Source organism: Saccharomyces mikatae (genome assembly GCF_947241705.1).
Source record: "Saccharomyces mikatae IFO 1815 strain IFO1815 genome assembly, chromosome: 14".
Classification (NCBI taxonomy): Eukaryota; Fungi; Ascomycota; class Saccharomycetes; order Saccharomycetales; family Saccharomycetaceae; genus Saccharomyces; species Saccharomyces mikatae.
Window position 1 is genome coordinate 584,908 of NC_079269.1, and position 15,321 is coordinate 600,228.

At 39.4% G+C, this 15,321-nt stretch overlaps 9 protein-coding genes across 9 annotated transcripts; 3 read left to right on the forward strand and 6 right to left on the reverse strand.

The window, feature by feature from the left end:
* Positions 1-555: 555 nt before the first annotated feature.
* On the forward strand, positions 556-1,527 carry SSN8 (cyclin-dependent protein serine/threonine kinase regulator SSN8; the record flags this gene model as incomplete). The annotated part of the gene is made up of 1 exon (XM_056225371.1): positions 556-1,527. One exon carries the CDS (start codon positions 556-558, stop codon positions 1,525-1,527), a length of 972 nt encoding a protein of 323 aa, XP_056079196.1.
* Positions 1,528-2,337: 810 nt separating this feature from the next.
* Positions 2,338-3,840, reverse strand: SAM50 (SAM complex subunit SAM50; the record flags this gene model as incomplete). The annotated part of the gene is made up of 1 exon (XM_056225372.1): positions 2,338-3,840. One exon carries the CDS (start codon positions 3,838-3,840, stop codon positions 2,338-2,340), a length of 1,503 nt encoding a protein of 500 aa, XP_056079197.1.
* A 265-nt stretch (positions 3,841-4,105) lies between these two features.
* Positions 4,106-6,127, reverse strand: CRZ1 (DNA-binding transcription factor CRZ1; the record flags this gene model as incomplete). Its single annotated transcript, XM_056225373.1, has 1 exon — positions 4,106-6,127. One exon carries the CDS (start codon positions 6,125-6,127, stop codon positions 4,106-4,108), a length of 2,022 nt encoding a protein of 673 aa, XP_056079198.1.
* Positions 6,128-6,992: 865 nt separating this feature from the next.
* Positions 6,993-8,498, forward strand: KTR5 (putative mannosyltransferase; the record flags this gene model as incomplete). Its single annotated transcript, XM_056225374.1, has 1 exon — positions 6,993-8,498. One exon carries the CDS (start codon positions 6,993-6,995, stop codon positions 8,496-8,498), a length of 1,506 nt encoding a protein of 501 aa, XP_056079199.1.
* Positions 8,499-8,637: 139 nt separating this feature from the next.
* Positions 8,638-8,949, reverse strand: HHF2 (histone H4; the record flags this gene model as incomplete). Its single annotated transcript, XM_056225376.1, has 1 exon — positions 8,638-8,949. One exon carries the CDS (start codon positions 8,947-8,949, stop codon positions 8,638-8,640), a length of 312 nt encoding a protein of 103 aa, XP_056079200.1.
* A 689-nt stretch (positions 8,950-9,638) lies between these two features.
* On the forward strand, positions 9,639-10,049 carry HHT2 (histone H3; the record flags this gene model as incomplete). The annotated part of the gene is made up of 1 exon (XM_056225377.1): positions 9,639-10,049. The coding sequence occupies one exon, from the start codon at positions 9,639-9,641 to the stop codon at positions 10,047-10,049; it is 411 nt and encodes a 136-aa protein (XP_056079201.1).
* Positions 10,050-10,340: 291 nt separating this feature from the next.
* SIW14 (putative tyrosine protein phosphatase SIW14) lies at positions 10,341-11,186 on the reverse strand (the record flags this gene model as incomplete). Its single annotated transcript, XM_056225378.1, has 1 exon — positions 10,341-11,186. One exon carries the CDS (start codon positions 11,184-11,186, stop codon positions 10,341-10,343), a length of 846 nt encoding a protein of 281 aa, XP_056079202.1.
* A 645-nt stretch (positions 11,187-11,831) lies between these two features.
* SMKI14G3000 (uncharacterized protein) lies at positions 11,832-12,686 on the reverse strand (the record flags this gene model as incomplete). The annotated part of the gene is made up of 1 exon (XM_056225379.1): positions 11,832-12,686. The coding sequence occupies one exon, from the start codon at positions 12,684-12,686 to the stop codon at positions 11,832-11,834; it is 855 nt and encodes a 284-aa protein (XP_056079203.1).
* A 726-nt stretch (positions 12,687-13,412) lies between these two features.
* Positions 13,413-15,224, reverse strand: SMKI14G3010 (uncharacterized protein; the record flags this gene model as incomplete). Its single annotated transcript, XM_056225380.1, has 1 exon — positions 13,413-15,224. The coding sequence occupies one exon, from the start codon at positions 15,222-15,224 to the stop codon at positions 13,413-13,415; it is 1,812 nt and encodes a 603-aa protein (XP_056079204.1).
* Positions 15,225-15,321: the final 97 nt, after the last annotated feature.

Here is a 15,321-nt window from a genome sequence, read left to right on the forward strand (position 1 = left end):
TACGGAATCCAGTACCGAAGAAAACACTGATACTCTTGTAAAAAAAGTACCAGGTCAAGAAGGGGAATACTCAAGAGTATTCTCCTTAATGAGTTGATTTAAACAATTTAAAATTTTTAAATCTCATTACGTTTTCCGCATATTAATTGGTGGGAGACTTTCAACCCAAAGCATATTACTGAGCGAAATAATTTCACTCCATTTTGTAAGCTTCGATTAGTGACGATTCTTTGGTCATGGATTGAAGACTTTTAAATTAGAAGTAAAACCGATAGCACTCAAAACATGTTTTTAATGTTTGTGTGCTACAAAGCTAAGAATGTTATTTTCATACTCCTTTTTATACTTGAAAAAAAACGGGCCAAGCAAAAAAAAAAAAGAAAAATTCATATGGAAACGGAACGCTCATTTTTCATGAAGGAAAATTAGGGTTCATACTATAGCAGAGTTCATTGATGTAGTAGCAATTTTGTTAGCTTTGAATTGTTCCGACCAAAAATGTCCTGTTAAACTTCATTTGGAAGGTATTAAGGCATTTGTACTATAATAGTGGACATGTCAGGGAGTTTCTGGACATCTACACAAAGGCATCATTGGCAGTATACCAAGGCATCATTGGCTAAAGAGAGGCAGAAGCTATGGATGTTGGAGTGCCAGTTGTTCCCTCAAGGCTTAAATATCGTTATGGATTCTAAGCAAAACGGTATTGAACAGTCTGTCACCAAAAATATTCCAATAACCCACCGAGATCTACACTATGATAAGGATTATAATCTCAGAATTTATTGCTATTTCCTGATAATGAAACTTGGAAGAAGGTTGAACATACGGCAATATGCATTGGCTACAGCACATATTTATCTTTCACGATTTTTAATAAAGGCCTCTGTTAGAGAAATCAACTTGTATATGCTGGTTACTACCTGTGTGTACTTAGCGTGTAAAGTTGAAGAATGCCCACAGTATATCAGAACCTTGGTAAGTGAGGCCCGTACATTGTGGCCCGAATTTATTCCACCTGACCCTACCAAAGTTACTGAGTTTGAATTTTACTTACTTGAAGAGTTGGAAAGTTATCTAATTGTCCATCACCCTTATCAATCCTTGAAGCAAATTGTTCAGGTCTTAAAGCAGCCTCCTTTTCAAATAACACTATCATCTGATGATTTACAGAATTGCTGGTCATTGATCAACGACAGCTATATCAACGATGTTCATTTATTGTACCCTCCTCATATAATTGCTGTGGCATGTTTATTCATTACAATTTCTATACACGGAAAACCAACCAAAGGATCATCGTTGGCATCTGTCGCTTCCGACGCCATCAGAGATCCTGATCAATCCAGCTCTCTTACCCAAATAGCTTTTAACCGTTTTATGGCGGAATCTCTTGTAGATTTAGAGGAAGTCATGGATACGATTCAAGAACAGATTACATTATACGACCATTGGGAAAAATATCACGAACAGTGGATAAAGTTCCTGCTGCACACTTTGTATTTGAGGCCGGCTTCCTCAATGTAGCCAATGGAAGAATAAATCTAAAAGGCGATAGAAGTACGTGGATGCAACACCCTTTAACGATGATAATCTTTCTTGATGTGGTCACATCGTTAGTCAACCTTTTTTATGCGATATTGGGACTTCACAATATAAACTCAAAAGTCTGAATATCAATATGGAGTGTATATTTTGAGGCATAAACGTGTATGCAAATCAAAAACACAAACAGGTTCTTTCCGCCTGGATCCGAGAAAAGTCATCGCTATATTTTGAATTGAATCTCAGCGGTATGTTTGCTTACGGTGGAAAATTAATGATTGGGGTGTGGGTAGAAAGTCTTTTCTCATTTGCTCGGAGTAGGTGCGACAACCAAGAGTTTTATAACCTGTTCCCTCGTGAATTGAATAAGTCAGCCCTCTCCCGTTCAAGGGAGAAGTTTTTTGGCACATTTTTTCAATTTTCCCATTTTTGGCAAAGCAATTTCAAATTATAATAAAAATGTAAATATGTAAGAACAGTTACGAGTAAAATTATCTCATAGAGAACAAATAATTATTGAAGCGACGCTAACGATAAGAGGTTAAGTAGTTGTGATCGCAGGAGCTCCTAATAGGAAATTGGATGAACAAGCCATGATAGAGGAATACCTTATTTTTTGCTCTAACATTACTTTTTTATTGTACGTTTTACTTCTACCCATTCTTTTCTTCCAATTTATAAGCAGCAACCATGAAAGTAAAATGATGATTTACCTAAGATAAATATAAGGAATGAGTCTAAAGAAACGAATGGAGCGATATATTTGATTTTTCATTAGAAAATATTATACACTTACAAAAAAGCCAATCCAAGGCCGAACTGGAATCCTTTTCTCATTAAATCATTTTCGTGAGCTGTAATTGGCAAACTGAAGTTTAGCTCGAATCTTGCCAGTGGGTGCCTTAGTACAAGGCCGATACCTGTAGAGGTAGAGTGTTCCCTGGAAAGTTGTCCTATGCAATTGCTTAGCGACGTGTTGTCATGATTAATTAACTTACCTCCATTGAAAAACCAATGTAACCTAAAGTTCGATTTTTCGACTTTTTTCCAAGGCAAACGAGAAAACATGCTAACACCATAGGAAACAAAAGCATCACCACCTATCGCATCATATAAATCTCTAGGGCCTAGTCCGAATGTTTGGAAACTTCTAATATCATTTGGTCCACCACTTTGAAATTTATCACATATATGTACAGGCAAAGATTGTTGTGAAGATATATTTTTTAGATATCCAGTTTTGAAAGTAGTAGAGAAGGTAATGAAGTCGTCATTTAACCAACTTTTTACACTATTCAATTCAAATTGGGTCTTCAGGTGTTTTCCTGGTGAAAGTTCATTACTCCATTTTAACAATGTACCTTTCGTAGGACACATATTATGATTTCTTTTGTCCAGAACAAATGTGTGACCCAACAGTGTCCTTAACTGGTCGCCAGCCTGTGATAAAATTGTATCTGAATACATATATGGCGCCCCAGTACCTGGTGAGCATATTTTAGTTGATCTCCAACAAGTCTCTAAGAACCACTCATGAAACAACGTGGGGCACTCACTAGAATGTGGATTATGTAATATTTCGTGTAAAAATAATGGTTCATATCTCAAAGACAGTCTTGCTCCTCTTTGTCCGATATCCAAACCTTTATTTGTATTCCAATTGTAGAACTGACTGAAAACTTTCAAGTTTAAAATTGTCTGAGGAGAAAGAGAAGAATATGAGTTGAAAAGAAATGAAGAGTGTATTTTCGTACCTCTCAATAGTTCTAAATTGACTCTTGTGGGCAACTTTAAGTACTTTTTGTCAATTAGTTTTTCGAATTGTAAGTAAGCTTCTGCATCATTATCGTTACCAAAATTTGTCCCCGTTTTTGCTGTGAATGTTTTAGGAGGTAGCACATCTAGTTGCGAGACAACTTCCATGAGAGGTAACACACTGTGCATACCATTCTGGTCGGAAATATTCTTATAATCCTGGAAATGAAACGACTGTTTGGCGTTCAGAGCAATGTGGTGCTGACACAATCTCTTATTCAACACATCCGCACTTTTCACCAACTGTTCTAAAGTAATAGACTTCATTATGGTCTCATCCAAGTAGCTTTGTAGTACGCTGGGATCGATACTATCTGTCCCCGTCGTTACGACACCGGCAACCCTAATTGGCTTTGAAGCAGTACTATCATTAAAAATTGGCGTAAGGACATCCAAGGAATCTTCATTAGCCACTTCAGAAGATAAAGTCATGCTTAATTGAGTCACTTTTATCCTCTCTAATCTTGCAGCTCTTGCCATATACAAAATATATTAACATTCTAATTTTTTGTTACTTTCCAGTTTATTTCGGCAGTATAGAAAAATGTGACGAGCCCAAAAACAACTAACCACAATGGTACCATTTTCGTTTTTGCATTTACAACCGAGAAAAGACACTTTTACAACGCTTATATTAACGTAATAATAATTTGAGCCATAATTTCTACACTGTTATTATGAGATTAGATAATTATTATAAAGAAAAAGATAAAAAATCCTATTAAAAATCTTAAAAGTAAAAGAGTTAAATTTCTTGTCCCGATTTCTCCTGTCTAGCCTCCTCATACAAGGGAGTGATACATCTCCTACCGCTTTCAGTTTTGAAATGTCTACCCAAAGCATCACTTCTTGCAAACTTCTTGCCACAACCCCAGGGTTTACCGTCCTTCAGTTTACCACCGCACACATACCTTTTTTTACCTGTGTGCAAATCTTCGTGTCTCTTTCTATCATGCTGGCGTGCAAATGCCTTACCACAAATGGAACAAATGAATGGTCTTTCATTTGTATGCGTTCTTAAGTGAGACTTTAAGTTGTAAGGCCTTGTAAATTTCTTACCACATACATCACAAGCAAAATTCGCAGGATTCTTCCTGTTATTTGTCGTATTATCTACCTTCTCTAAATTATCATTTTTCTTCAAAGAAAATAAACCATTATCGTTGTTCTCGTGTTTGTCATCATCTTTGAAGTTAACTTTCGGCTCAAACTGGTTTAAGTTACCTATGTCTAAAAGTATGCCAAGATCTTTGCTGGTGTTATCCAATTCAGTTTTAATATCGACAACGTTCGATTCAATATCTCCTTGACTGGTTGGTAAATTGATATTGCTATTTTCTTCATTACTGTTGCAGCTGTTAGCGGTGCTGTTAAAGCTAGTATTAATGTCGTGTTCATGAGGCTCCTGATTAATGCCACCATATTCCCTAGGCGGTAAGAGATCAGCCATCTCTAGTAACTTTTCTCTATTCGCACTTATAGATTTTGCCTTTTCATCAGGTGATATGCTTCTCGACCTGGAAGATCTCCTGCTACTAAAACTATTATTAGAAGTTTGAGAAGATCTTCTTCTTGATTTCTTAAGTTTCAATTTTCGACCGTTGATAATATCCTCAAAAGAACGATCGATATCACTTAGGGCTTCGTTGTTGTAATCATTGTCATCTGGACGAAGTAAGTTGTTACTGTTTGTAATTCCATAGTTGTCGTTATCCCGGAGCTTTAGTTGTAACGTTCTATCATCTTCTTTTTTGACTGGGAAATGCCCCTCATTAAATTCTTGTATAGAAATGATGGGTGTTACTGGGGCAGCGTGTGTAGAAGGAGAGGGGGTAGAAGATGTTGGTATTGTCAATAACATCTTTTGGTTAGTGCCAGGTTTACTGTTGTTAACGTCAATAGCACTATTTTGAGTTTTAGTGGTATTCGTAATAACATTGTTGCTGCTACTAAAATCGCCATTGTTTGATGCTGATAAAAGATTATTATCTGAATATGTTAAGGATAGCAAGTCATCCAATTCATCGAGATTCGAAATATGTTTGTAGCCATGTGAGTTTACTGGTAGTAAATAGTTTGAGTTCATGGATGCAACGCTCAAAAGATCGTCGAAATCATCGTTATTCGCAGTCAAATGAGACATCGCAGGTGAGGAAACTATGTCCTGTGGATACAAATAAGGCGTATGGTAGTTTGATTCTGTATCACTATAATTGGTGTCATTGCCTGTATTCCTATTGGTGACATCGTAATTAGACCTAGGAGATAAGAACTGGTTTGTGAGAGATGGCCGATGCTGATTTTCAGCAGGCGTTAGAATATCATCCCATTGGAATGTGTCTGACTGTTCAACCTTTAAGGTTGGTGTTTGCTTTTGTTGCTGTTGCTGTTGCTGTTGCAGCAGCTGTTGCTGTTGTAATTGTTGCTGTGGAAGATCTGGTTTGTATAGACTTTGGTAGTTTAGATCTGTAGAATAAGAACCGCTTGACGGAGACAACAAAGTGTTTAAGTTGGACTCAAATGATTCTGGGATACCAGAGGAGAAATTCTTTGATATATTCTCCGATGAATTGGCGGAATCCATCCTCATGTCCACATCTAAATCCAAGCTTGATAATTGAAATGTATTTGGCGTTGAATTGCTACTATTTCTGATATTATTACTGTACGCACCATCATTATCTATATCGTTTTTACCGTTTATACTCCGTTCTTCTTCGTTGCTACTAGTCATATAGGAAGCCGTATTACTGTTGCTAAATGACATCTTGCTCGTGTTTCTTGATGGGACTTTCAATCCAGATCAAAAAGGTAATCCAAAGTACCACTTGCTTCTATAGTGTATAACACGTATTAAAATCCTGTTACTGCCTTTGCCTGCTCTTTTGATTAAACTATATATAGTGCTTTACAAGGTTTATAAACTCAATATCGGACTAATATGATAAAAAAAAATCCAGGTGAGAAAAACAAGAGCTAGGCAAGGAGGACAAAAGGAAAAACAGAAGTACGTACCGCTAATATATAACTCGCTCATGCAAGGGACAAATACAGGGGCAGGGTCCCCGACGAGAAGACAACTTGCTTCTATAGATACTTACCAATATCATTCAGAGTAAATTGGCAAATGTTAAGTGCGCGGATATGTTTTCAGCCTCCAACAGAGGGGCGAAGTTAAGTTGAGCTAAGCTAAGTGTTGTCAGAGCTAGCGCTCGACTGTGAATACAATAAGATGTAACCATCGTACACTTGCTAGATTGTATATTGCATTGGATTACAAGGAACAAAGCCCTATGCATAGTTTATCTGCAAACATCAACTTTTATGTGGGATGATGAAAGTGGTGGGGTGGTAGCTAATATTGGCTTTTTCTTCTAATTATTCGCTTTAAACATGCGGTGTGTGGATGATGCCAAGAAAATGAAAAATTTGTGCAGGCTTTCAAGAAAGGGTCTTGTCCTCCTAATACAAAATAATAGATATGTCTTCGCGCACAAGTAATCTTGCTTAATGGCAGCCTCACACGGCAAATGTGTCTAGATTTGCAGCACATCATAGTAGAGTAGTTGATGTTGCTGATACGAAGGACGATAAAAGCATTTTTAGGATGTTTTCATTGCAATTTAACAGCGATGTGCGTCCTAACTGCCTTTATGATAACCTTGTGGGTGATCCTTGCCTCTGAACCTGTATCCGTGAGTACTACACTGGACAATTCTCTCCCACTTTCAAAGATGGATCTTGCTACGGAGAGGGACAGACCTTTCTATTCGAATTGTGTAGATACCCGAGAGTATTTGTTGAATCCATCGTATACTAAACAGAATGCCTCGTTTGTGATGCTAGCAAGGAATGAGGAGATAGAAGATGTTATCAAGACAATATACAGTATAGAAGAACATTTCAATCAGTGGTTCCATTATCCATATGTGTTTTTGAATGATCAGCCGTTCGAAGAGGATTTTAAAGCAAAGATACTTAATGCCACATCCGGCGCTGATGTAGAATTTGGCACTATCGATGAGATAGTTTGGAATTTTCCTATTGATGTGAAGGATACTTTTGATTTTTACAATGCCATTGAGGATCAAGGTGATAGAAGCATACTTTACGGAAACTTGGAATCATATCACAAGATGTGTAGGTTTTATTCGGGATTATTCTACAAGCACCCTTTGATACAAAAGTTTGAATGGTATTGGAGATTGGAGCCTGATGTGGAGTTTTTTTGTGATATTACGTACGACCCGTTCTGGGAGATGTTTCAAAATAATAAAAAATATGGATTCACCATCATTATTCCTGAACTGTACTGGACAGTCCCCAATCTATTTAGACACACTAAGAGCTTTGTTAGAAAAAAAGCCATCAAGATGGGGTCATTATGGAAACTATTTACGAAGGATTATAACTTTTTTGAATCTGATGATGCAGAGTTGCGGGATTGGATCAACTGTGGTTCTAAGGCTGAGGCTAAGGTTTCTGAAAAGGTTGCTATCGAACATCTATTGAAAAAGGGTGATAATTCGCGGAAGATAAACGACGACAAGGAGGGAATATCTAACCTGATTAATAAGGCCCGCTCCAAGAAACATATTATAGAGGACAAATTTTTCAATGAAGAGTATAATTTATGCCATTTCTGGAGTAATTTTGAAATTGCTCGGTTAAGCGTCTTTGATAATGATATATATAATGATTTCTTCCAATACTTGGAAAAAAGTGGCGGGTTTTGGAAGGAGAGATGGGGGGATGCTCCCGTCCACTCTATAGGACTGTCTTTAACTCTAGATCTGGACGATATCCATTACTTTAGAGACATAGGATATAGGCACTCTGCAATACAGCATTGCCCGTGGAATGCAATAGGGAATGAGGAATTCCCTTATGTGGCCAGTGGCTCCAAATTCAAACGCAAAAACGTAGTGTACGATGAGGGGAGCGATTTCGGATGTGGTTGCAGATGCAAGTGTCCCAAGAAGAAACATGAAATTGAGGATTCCACAAGTTTATGTGTAAGTATATGGGTAAAGCTGATGAACCAACAGAGGAACCACGAACGTCATGTCGGAGTTCTCAATGGCGATGAAATGGAAAGAAATATTAGGGAAGACTACTCAAAAACATATGGAAACTAGTTCTTTTTATCGACTTTTTTAATATATAGTACATGAAATAATAAAAACCCGAAAAATGCATACATAAGGTTCTATTATATTCTCAATAGAATGATCGTTATCTTTGAGACAACTATGAAAAATATTTTCAACCGATTGTTTAACCGCCGAAACCATATAAGGTTCTACCTTGTCTTTTCAAAGCGTAAACAACATCTAGAGAAGTAACCGTCTTTCTCTTGGCGTGTTCAGTGTAAGTAACAGAGTCTCTGATCACCGATTCCAAGAAAGATTTTAAAACGGCTCTGACTTCTTCATAAATCAAACCAGAGATACGCTTGACACCACCTCTTCTTGCCAATCTTCTGATAGCTGGCTTAGTGATACCTTGAATGTTATCTCTTAGAATCTTTCTGTGACGCTTAGCACCACCTTTACCTAGACCTTTACCACCTTTACCTCTACCGGACATTGTTGTATTGTTTTGTATTTGTTTTGTTTGTTTATATTACTAAACTACAATAATAAAATAATTTAGAGATAAAGACAACATAGCAGGCTGTAGAAAAACCGGTAATAACACATCCTCCTATATATATTGAAATATAATATAAATAGGTACACACAAACACGTACCTATGTGACGGAATGTCACCAACCAAAACGCGAATGCACAACGCATTAAACTAAACACCCTCTTGTCAGTTGTTTTGTTCTGGTCCGCTTTACATTTCGCGCCCGGAGAGCTGGAGATGCGAAATTCCCAGAACGTCCTGCCATACAAATGCGAAACGCTTGGTCCAGGACAACTTATTCGGTGTCAAACGACTACACTTGTCCGTTCCGAGCACTTCGCATTAGGCGCGTGAAGCTACTGGAACACGCTAAGGGGCTTCTACAGGAGGCTGTCATTAGCATCAATTACCGCCCAGCGCGTCGCGCAACTATGTTTATGATTTCTGTGGTAGAATGTCGTTAGCGTGATAACGGCATGTTGAACTGTCGCGCGCAGCTTCTTGTGACCGCAACCGTATATAAGTAATCTCTTTTCCCATTCTCACACAGAATAGTAGTTGTAGTAATCTTATCTTTTAGGAATATTAAGATTTCTTCTTTTCTTTTTCTTTATTTAACAAAATAGAATAGTAGAGCACTACGAAAATGGCTAGAACTAAACAAACAGCAAGAAAATCCACCGGTGGTAAAGCACCAAGAAAGCAATTAGCCTCCAAGGCTGCTAGAAAATCCGCCCCATCTACTGGTGGTGTTAAGAAGCCTCACAGATATAAGCCAGGTACTGTTGCCTTAAGAGAAATCAGAAGATTCCAAAAATCTACTGAACTATTGATCAGAAAGTTGCCTTTCCAAAGATTAGTTAGGGAAATTGCCCAAGATTTCAAGACTGACTTAAGATTCCAATCTTCCGCTATTGGTGCCTTGCAAGAATCTGTAGAAGCCTACTTGGTCTCTTTGTTTGAAGACACTAACTTGGCTGCAATTCACGCTAAGCGTGTTACTATTCAAAAGAAGGATATCAAATTGGCCAGAAGATTAAGAGGTGAAAGATCATGAATTTAAAGGAAACTTTCTTCCATGCATTTAAAAGAGGGAAAACGTCCAATAATCCCCTCTTTTAATATATTATTCATTTTTCTATCCATTCGCAATGCTTTTAACGACATAGGGGGGGTATAAATGCTGTAGTTCGTCGTTTACGGACATGAATGCGGGGTTTACTTTTTAGAATGCTTAGATAGTGTACACGATTTTGTTCCTCCGACAAAGAAAAACCATGTATAATAATTATCAATAAACATCATTTTCGAAAAAAACTAGTTACGTAGGAGTAAAATTATCTACATACTACCATATTAGAGGCAACCAATTGTTTTCGCTGGCAATTCTTTTAATCTCGTCATCATCATACATTTCGATGAACTGCTGATCGAGCGCCCTGGCCTTCGGGAATGCAAACCGCCTGTACTCATCAAAAATCATTGTTAGCGACCAATTCTGTAGTTTCCTTATACATCCAATCAGACACCCCGTTCTATGTTTGCCTCTATTGCAATGTATCAGTATCGGTTGGTTTGCTGGATTCAAAACGATTTCTAGCGCCTTCGTTAGTAGGTCAGACGGTATGTTAACAAACGGCTCCTTATTACCGCTCATCCCGACTTGATATAATTTTATACCCGCTAACTTCAAAAAACTTAGATTTTCCTGCGGATATTCTTCGGGGATTAGTACCAATATTGATTTCAACTTCAGTCTTTCATGCAAAAAAGAAAAGTTCTCTAGTCGTGGGAAACTGCTACGATATATTTCGCCCACAACATGACTGAAGTTTTCAGGAGGAATTACTTCTTTATTGTTGATGTGATTTAATGTGCTCATTGCTTGTATGGTCTTTTCGTGGTGTTCTTTTGAGTCATATTTATCATCTTTATCTTCGTCTACCACCTCGTGAGGAGCCTCTGGAGTTTCTCCATCGTGAAATCGTTTCAGCACTTCGTTAAACTCTACACTTAAAAGCTTGTCTTCTTGAATTATGTTATGGATATCTCTTCCATCGCCATTGTCTATCAGTAACTTGCCATCTTCTTTGATTAGTCGTATAATTTCTGCTTCGTTTTCTATGAGATCATCGATCTTGCTGCTACTTTTCGGATCACTTCCCTGTTCATTCTTTACTTGGTATAAACCCATCTCCTTTTTAGTTAACAAAAGGAAAAAATTGATCCAGAAGGGAGTGAATATAAAGCCGAACTGTATCAAATTCAAGAATCAGAAACTGTTATATGTCCACTGTCTTCAATTGAATCTTCTCCTCAGTCTCATTATCATGTGTTTCCTTCTCTTGTCTCTTAAGTTAACTCACGCAAGATAATTTTTACTTCCATTCCTTGAATTAAAGCCCAGCTTTTTTTCCCATCTGGCGAGAATTGTCTCTTTTTTTACCCGCGTCATCAAAGAATACTGATAGAGTTAATCTACTAATCAAACATTCATTATTCATAAATAACTATTCCGTAGTAGAACTTAGCTGGTATGTTCTTCTCATTTTAAAGTTGGAGAGAACTATACGAAAAATTTTTTGGGCATGGGTGTGTCTTCTTATGTGGCCAGCAAAAATCAATCGTGATACTAAAACCCCACGGTAACACTAAAAGTTGCTTGCATGAGGAATAGGGGCAAGACAATACCAGGTCAGAGGCATTCTTCGCTGGAGACATATCTGAGGACTGGGAAGTTGAGATTTATAGATAATTATGAATATGAGAAAGTGATAGATGTTATGTACATGTTGAGGGTAAGTTGAAGTAGTATGTGTATAGGCCGGAGTGGCGCCACTTATAACAAGCCTGAAGTGTACATGTGAACGCTTAGTAACGTCTCGTTAGGCCGGTCTCTAGAAAGAACTACGAACCCATTTCTTTCCCTCTGCCAGCTATCTCCATTAAGGGCTGATGCCAACTTCATGATGCCGCTTAGAACTTCTACTGTATAGTCTCCAAAATGAGTGTATAGTTCGCTTACGACCGACATTTCTGATGGGATGTTGGCCAGTCCCAGGGAGCTTACAGAATGCGTGTCTAAGGCAGAAACACTGTCGTGGTCGCGGTGAGACAATGAATCGAGGGTGTGGCAGTTGAAACATATCTCTGTGGACAAGTCGTGGTACGGTACTATCGAACTCTCTCCAACGGTCATTACTAGGCATTTCTGGTTATTGCTTCCCTCGAATGGATACACTAGCTTCTGGGAGATGTCCATTTTGGTAAAGGCTTTCCCGACGCCCTTCCCAACGATTTTGCCCACCATCTCACCAAATCCGAGTCCTACGACTTGTTCCATATCGGCGTCAGTATTCAGCTTATTATCCTGCAAATACTTCAGGAGGTAGCCCCATGCAGTGAGCAGTAGGACCATAAAGTTGAGTGCGCAAGAGGTTATTTTCAAAGGGCCCTTCCACTTGAAGGGTGCACAGTTGAAAATAAACTGCATAGTCTGTATTATGTTGGTTGCAGTGTTCAAAACGGTTTCGGCTTTGTTTTGTGGTTGCGGTGCAGCAGTCACAACGGCAAACTCGGTAATTGTTGACGTGGTCAATACAGTTGTTACATCATGTGAGTGACAAAGCACGGTTAGCGATATTACCAGCGCAAGGAGAAGGACAACCGTTCTTGATTCTTTTGAGCAAAACATTTTCTTGTACACGCTCTCGATATTAACAGCGCTGTCGTATCAGTTCGTTTAGGGTCAAAGGAGATAATGTATAAAATAATAGACTCAATGTTTCCAGTAAAGCAAAGATGCTCGAAAAAAAAATATCCAGAAAAGAAATCTTTGCCCGAAAAGCAATGTCTGTTCTATAGTTTTTTGTGCTTCCCTAAGCATACACCTTTACACAATTCTTACTGCGATTCTGTACAGAGTTTGGACCTTGGTGCAAAAGCTGTAACCGGAAGAAGTTTGCTGTTGTTTCTGTGGCAGCTCTCTCGAGCTGGCGCCGCTATTTTAAGGGTCCAGTGTTTCGCGATGTAAATGAATACGCGCGCCGCATTCAAAGGAACCGCCGTAGGAAGTAGGTTCTTCAATGTCAACAGGGCCGGATTGATCAGCAACTGCCGACAATAGCATTTAATGTGGGTAGTGTCGCCGTTGCGTCTGTGTCACTGCTTTTTCTCTGGGGGGCGTAAGAAACAAATACAAACATATGTTTGATCCTGTCTTTACTTCATCGGACAAACTGAATGTATCTAAGTTAAATCGTGCTATGAAGAACATATATAACATCTATTACAGGAGGAAAGTTGCAACCTGCCTGGAGAGACCTGGAAAATGGACGACGCAAGGTATATAGTATAGTCTGTTGGTTGAGATTTCGGTTAGCCGCGTCAACACGCTGAGCCTCTACAGCTTCCGAACAGCTCATGGGCGTACGAGAAGAAAGAACCATTTTTGAAAGAGACTTGCCGTCTCAGACCGGCGTGGAGGCGTTGGTACGATAACCTCGGTATGCTTTCTTTTTGGGTAGCGCCAATAGTTCTTATTGACTTCTGATTCTGTGGCTGTGCGAGACTCACGAACTAGAAGCAAGCGACATGGTCTGGATGGTTTTGGGACGGTAAGCTGAGGAGCGCTATTATGATTGCGGCCAGGAAAGTCATTGAAAGATGAAGTAGGCACCTTGCAAATCTTTACTAGTTCTTGATATGCCCTTTCGATAAGCGAGGTGTCAGGGCTTATAATGGAGGATTGTTCGGCAGGATGTGATAGGCCTTCATACACTAGGTTGTTGGAGGTAAAATACTGATAGGGCTTGATATGGACATCGCGACCGACTGTACTGTCTAAGGTATCGAAAGTGATGTTGCCCCTTCGGTTCATAGACCTTTTCTTGCCAATATCTAGAGAAAAGTGGATGTGATCGAGGACCAAGTCTATTTCTCTTTGGGCGTTCTTCCAGGGACAGAATACGGAGTAGGGCTCTATCCTCTGGAAACCTGCGTACCTGTATTGGTATGAATTGAAATGGTGTTCTGCTTCATCCAAGAGCTGGTCATAGCTGGGCATTGTATCGAAGTTGAATAGTCTTTTCCAGAACGAAACGCTTTTGTTGACAGGGTTGTAGAACCTTCTGGGCTCAGAACGCTCATCCAAAAGCAGATATTGAACTGCTATCATCTTGCGCTCAAATTTGAATTCGGATGAATCGTAATCAATGTTCTTTGTGCCTCTTAGGAACAGTGGACAGTACTTCCCCATAGTGCTTTCAAACCAATTCTGGGGCTTATCGAGGTACCTCTGCATGTATGAAGGGACTGTAGTAACAACCGTGCTGTCGGGCTCTGTGAACGCAGCAGCAGAATAGGTATCGCAGCTTATATCTTGATCACGGGCAGTGGGGGGAGAGGCCGTATTTCCTTCTGACCCTGGCCTTGAAGCACGTTTGGGAAGAATGGAAACGTTTGTTGGAGAACAGGCGTTGCTTTGAACATTAGTCTCTCTTGGTCTATAGTTATTCGTGCGGCAGCATTTGAGACAAGAGACTTCTGGATCCAACGATGTGGAAATACCGTTTGGTAGTGACTGTAACGAGGGGGGATGGGGAGGATCCCATGGTGAATAAACGGAGGAGGATGTGCTTACGGATGAAGCCAACGAAGGTACTGACTCATTGTTGTATGACATGGAGTCTGTTGCGGACGATACAGGCGCATTGTTTCCTTGCATAGGAGAATGTGGAAGCATATTACCGTTGTGAGAGGAGATAAGGTTGCAGGGGATGTTTAAAGAGTAGGAGGTTGTCACAGCGGTGTCGTTCTCTTGGCGCATTACAGAGGATTTTCGGGGCAACCCATTTATTATGGTGATGTTCTCCTGCTTGAGCGACATCGGTTCGTTTGTCTTTGTTCCAGGCGTATTTTCTGACACATGCCTTGAACTTACTCCAGAACGTGCCACGGTAGAAGAATCGGCACGACTATTCTTCTTGAATACACTCCAAAGCGGAGCATTCTTGAAATCATTAAGAATATTGCTGACAGATTCTCTGGACACTTCAGTTTTAAGCGGTTCGGTAGCGGGTCTGACCTTTTCTTGAACGAGGTGATTGATGACCGGAGGACTTTCGGAGGGGTTATTTTCTGGAACGGATTTGGGAGACTGTATGTTGACCCACTGGAAGTCTAGCCCGGTCTTGTTGCAGAATATTTTGAATTCTTGAAACGACGTGGACATTTTGTGGGATGGAGATGAAATGATATGCTAGCACTAACCCAGTTTTCAAGCTGAAAGATTATAGAGAGGTTTGACCGGTTGCTGGACATAAAAAAAG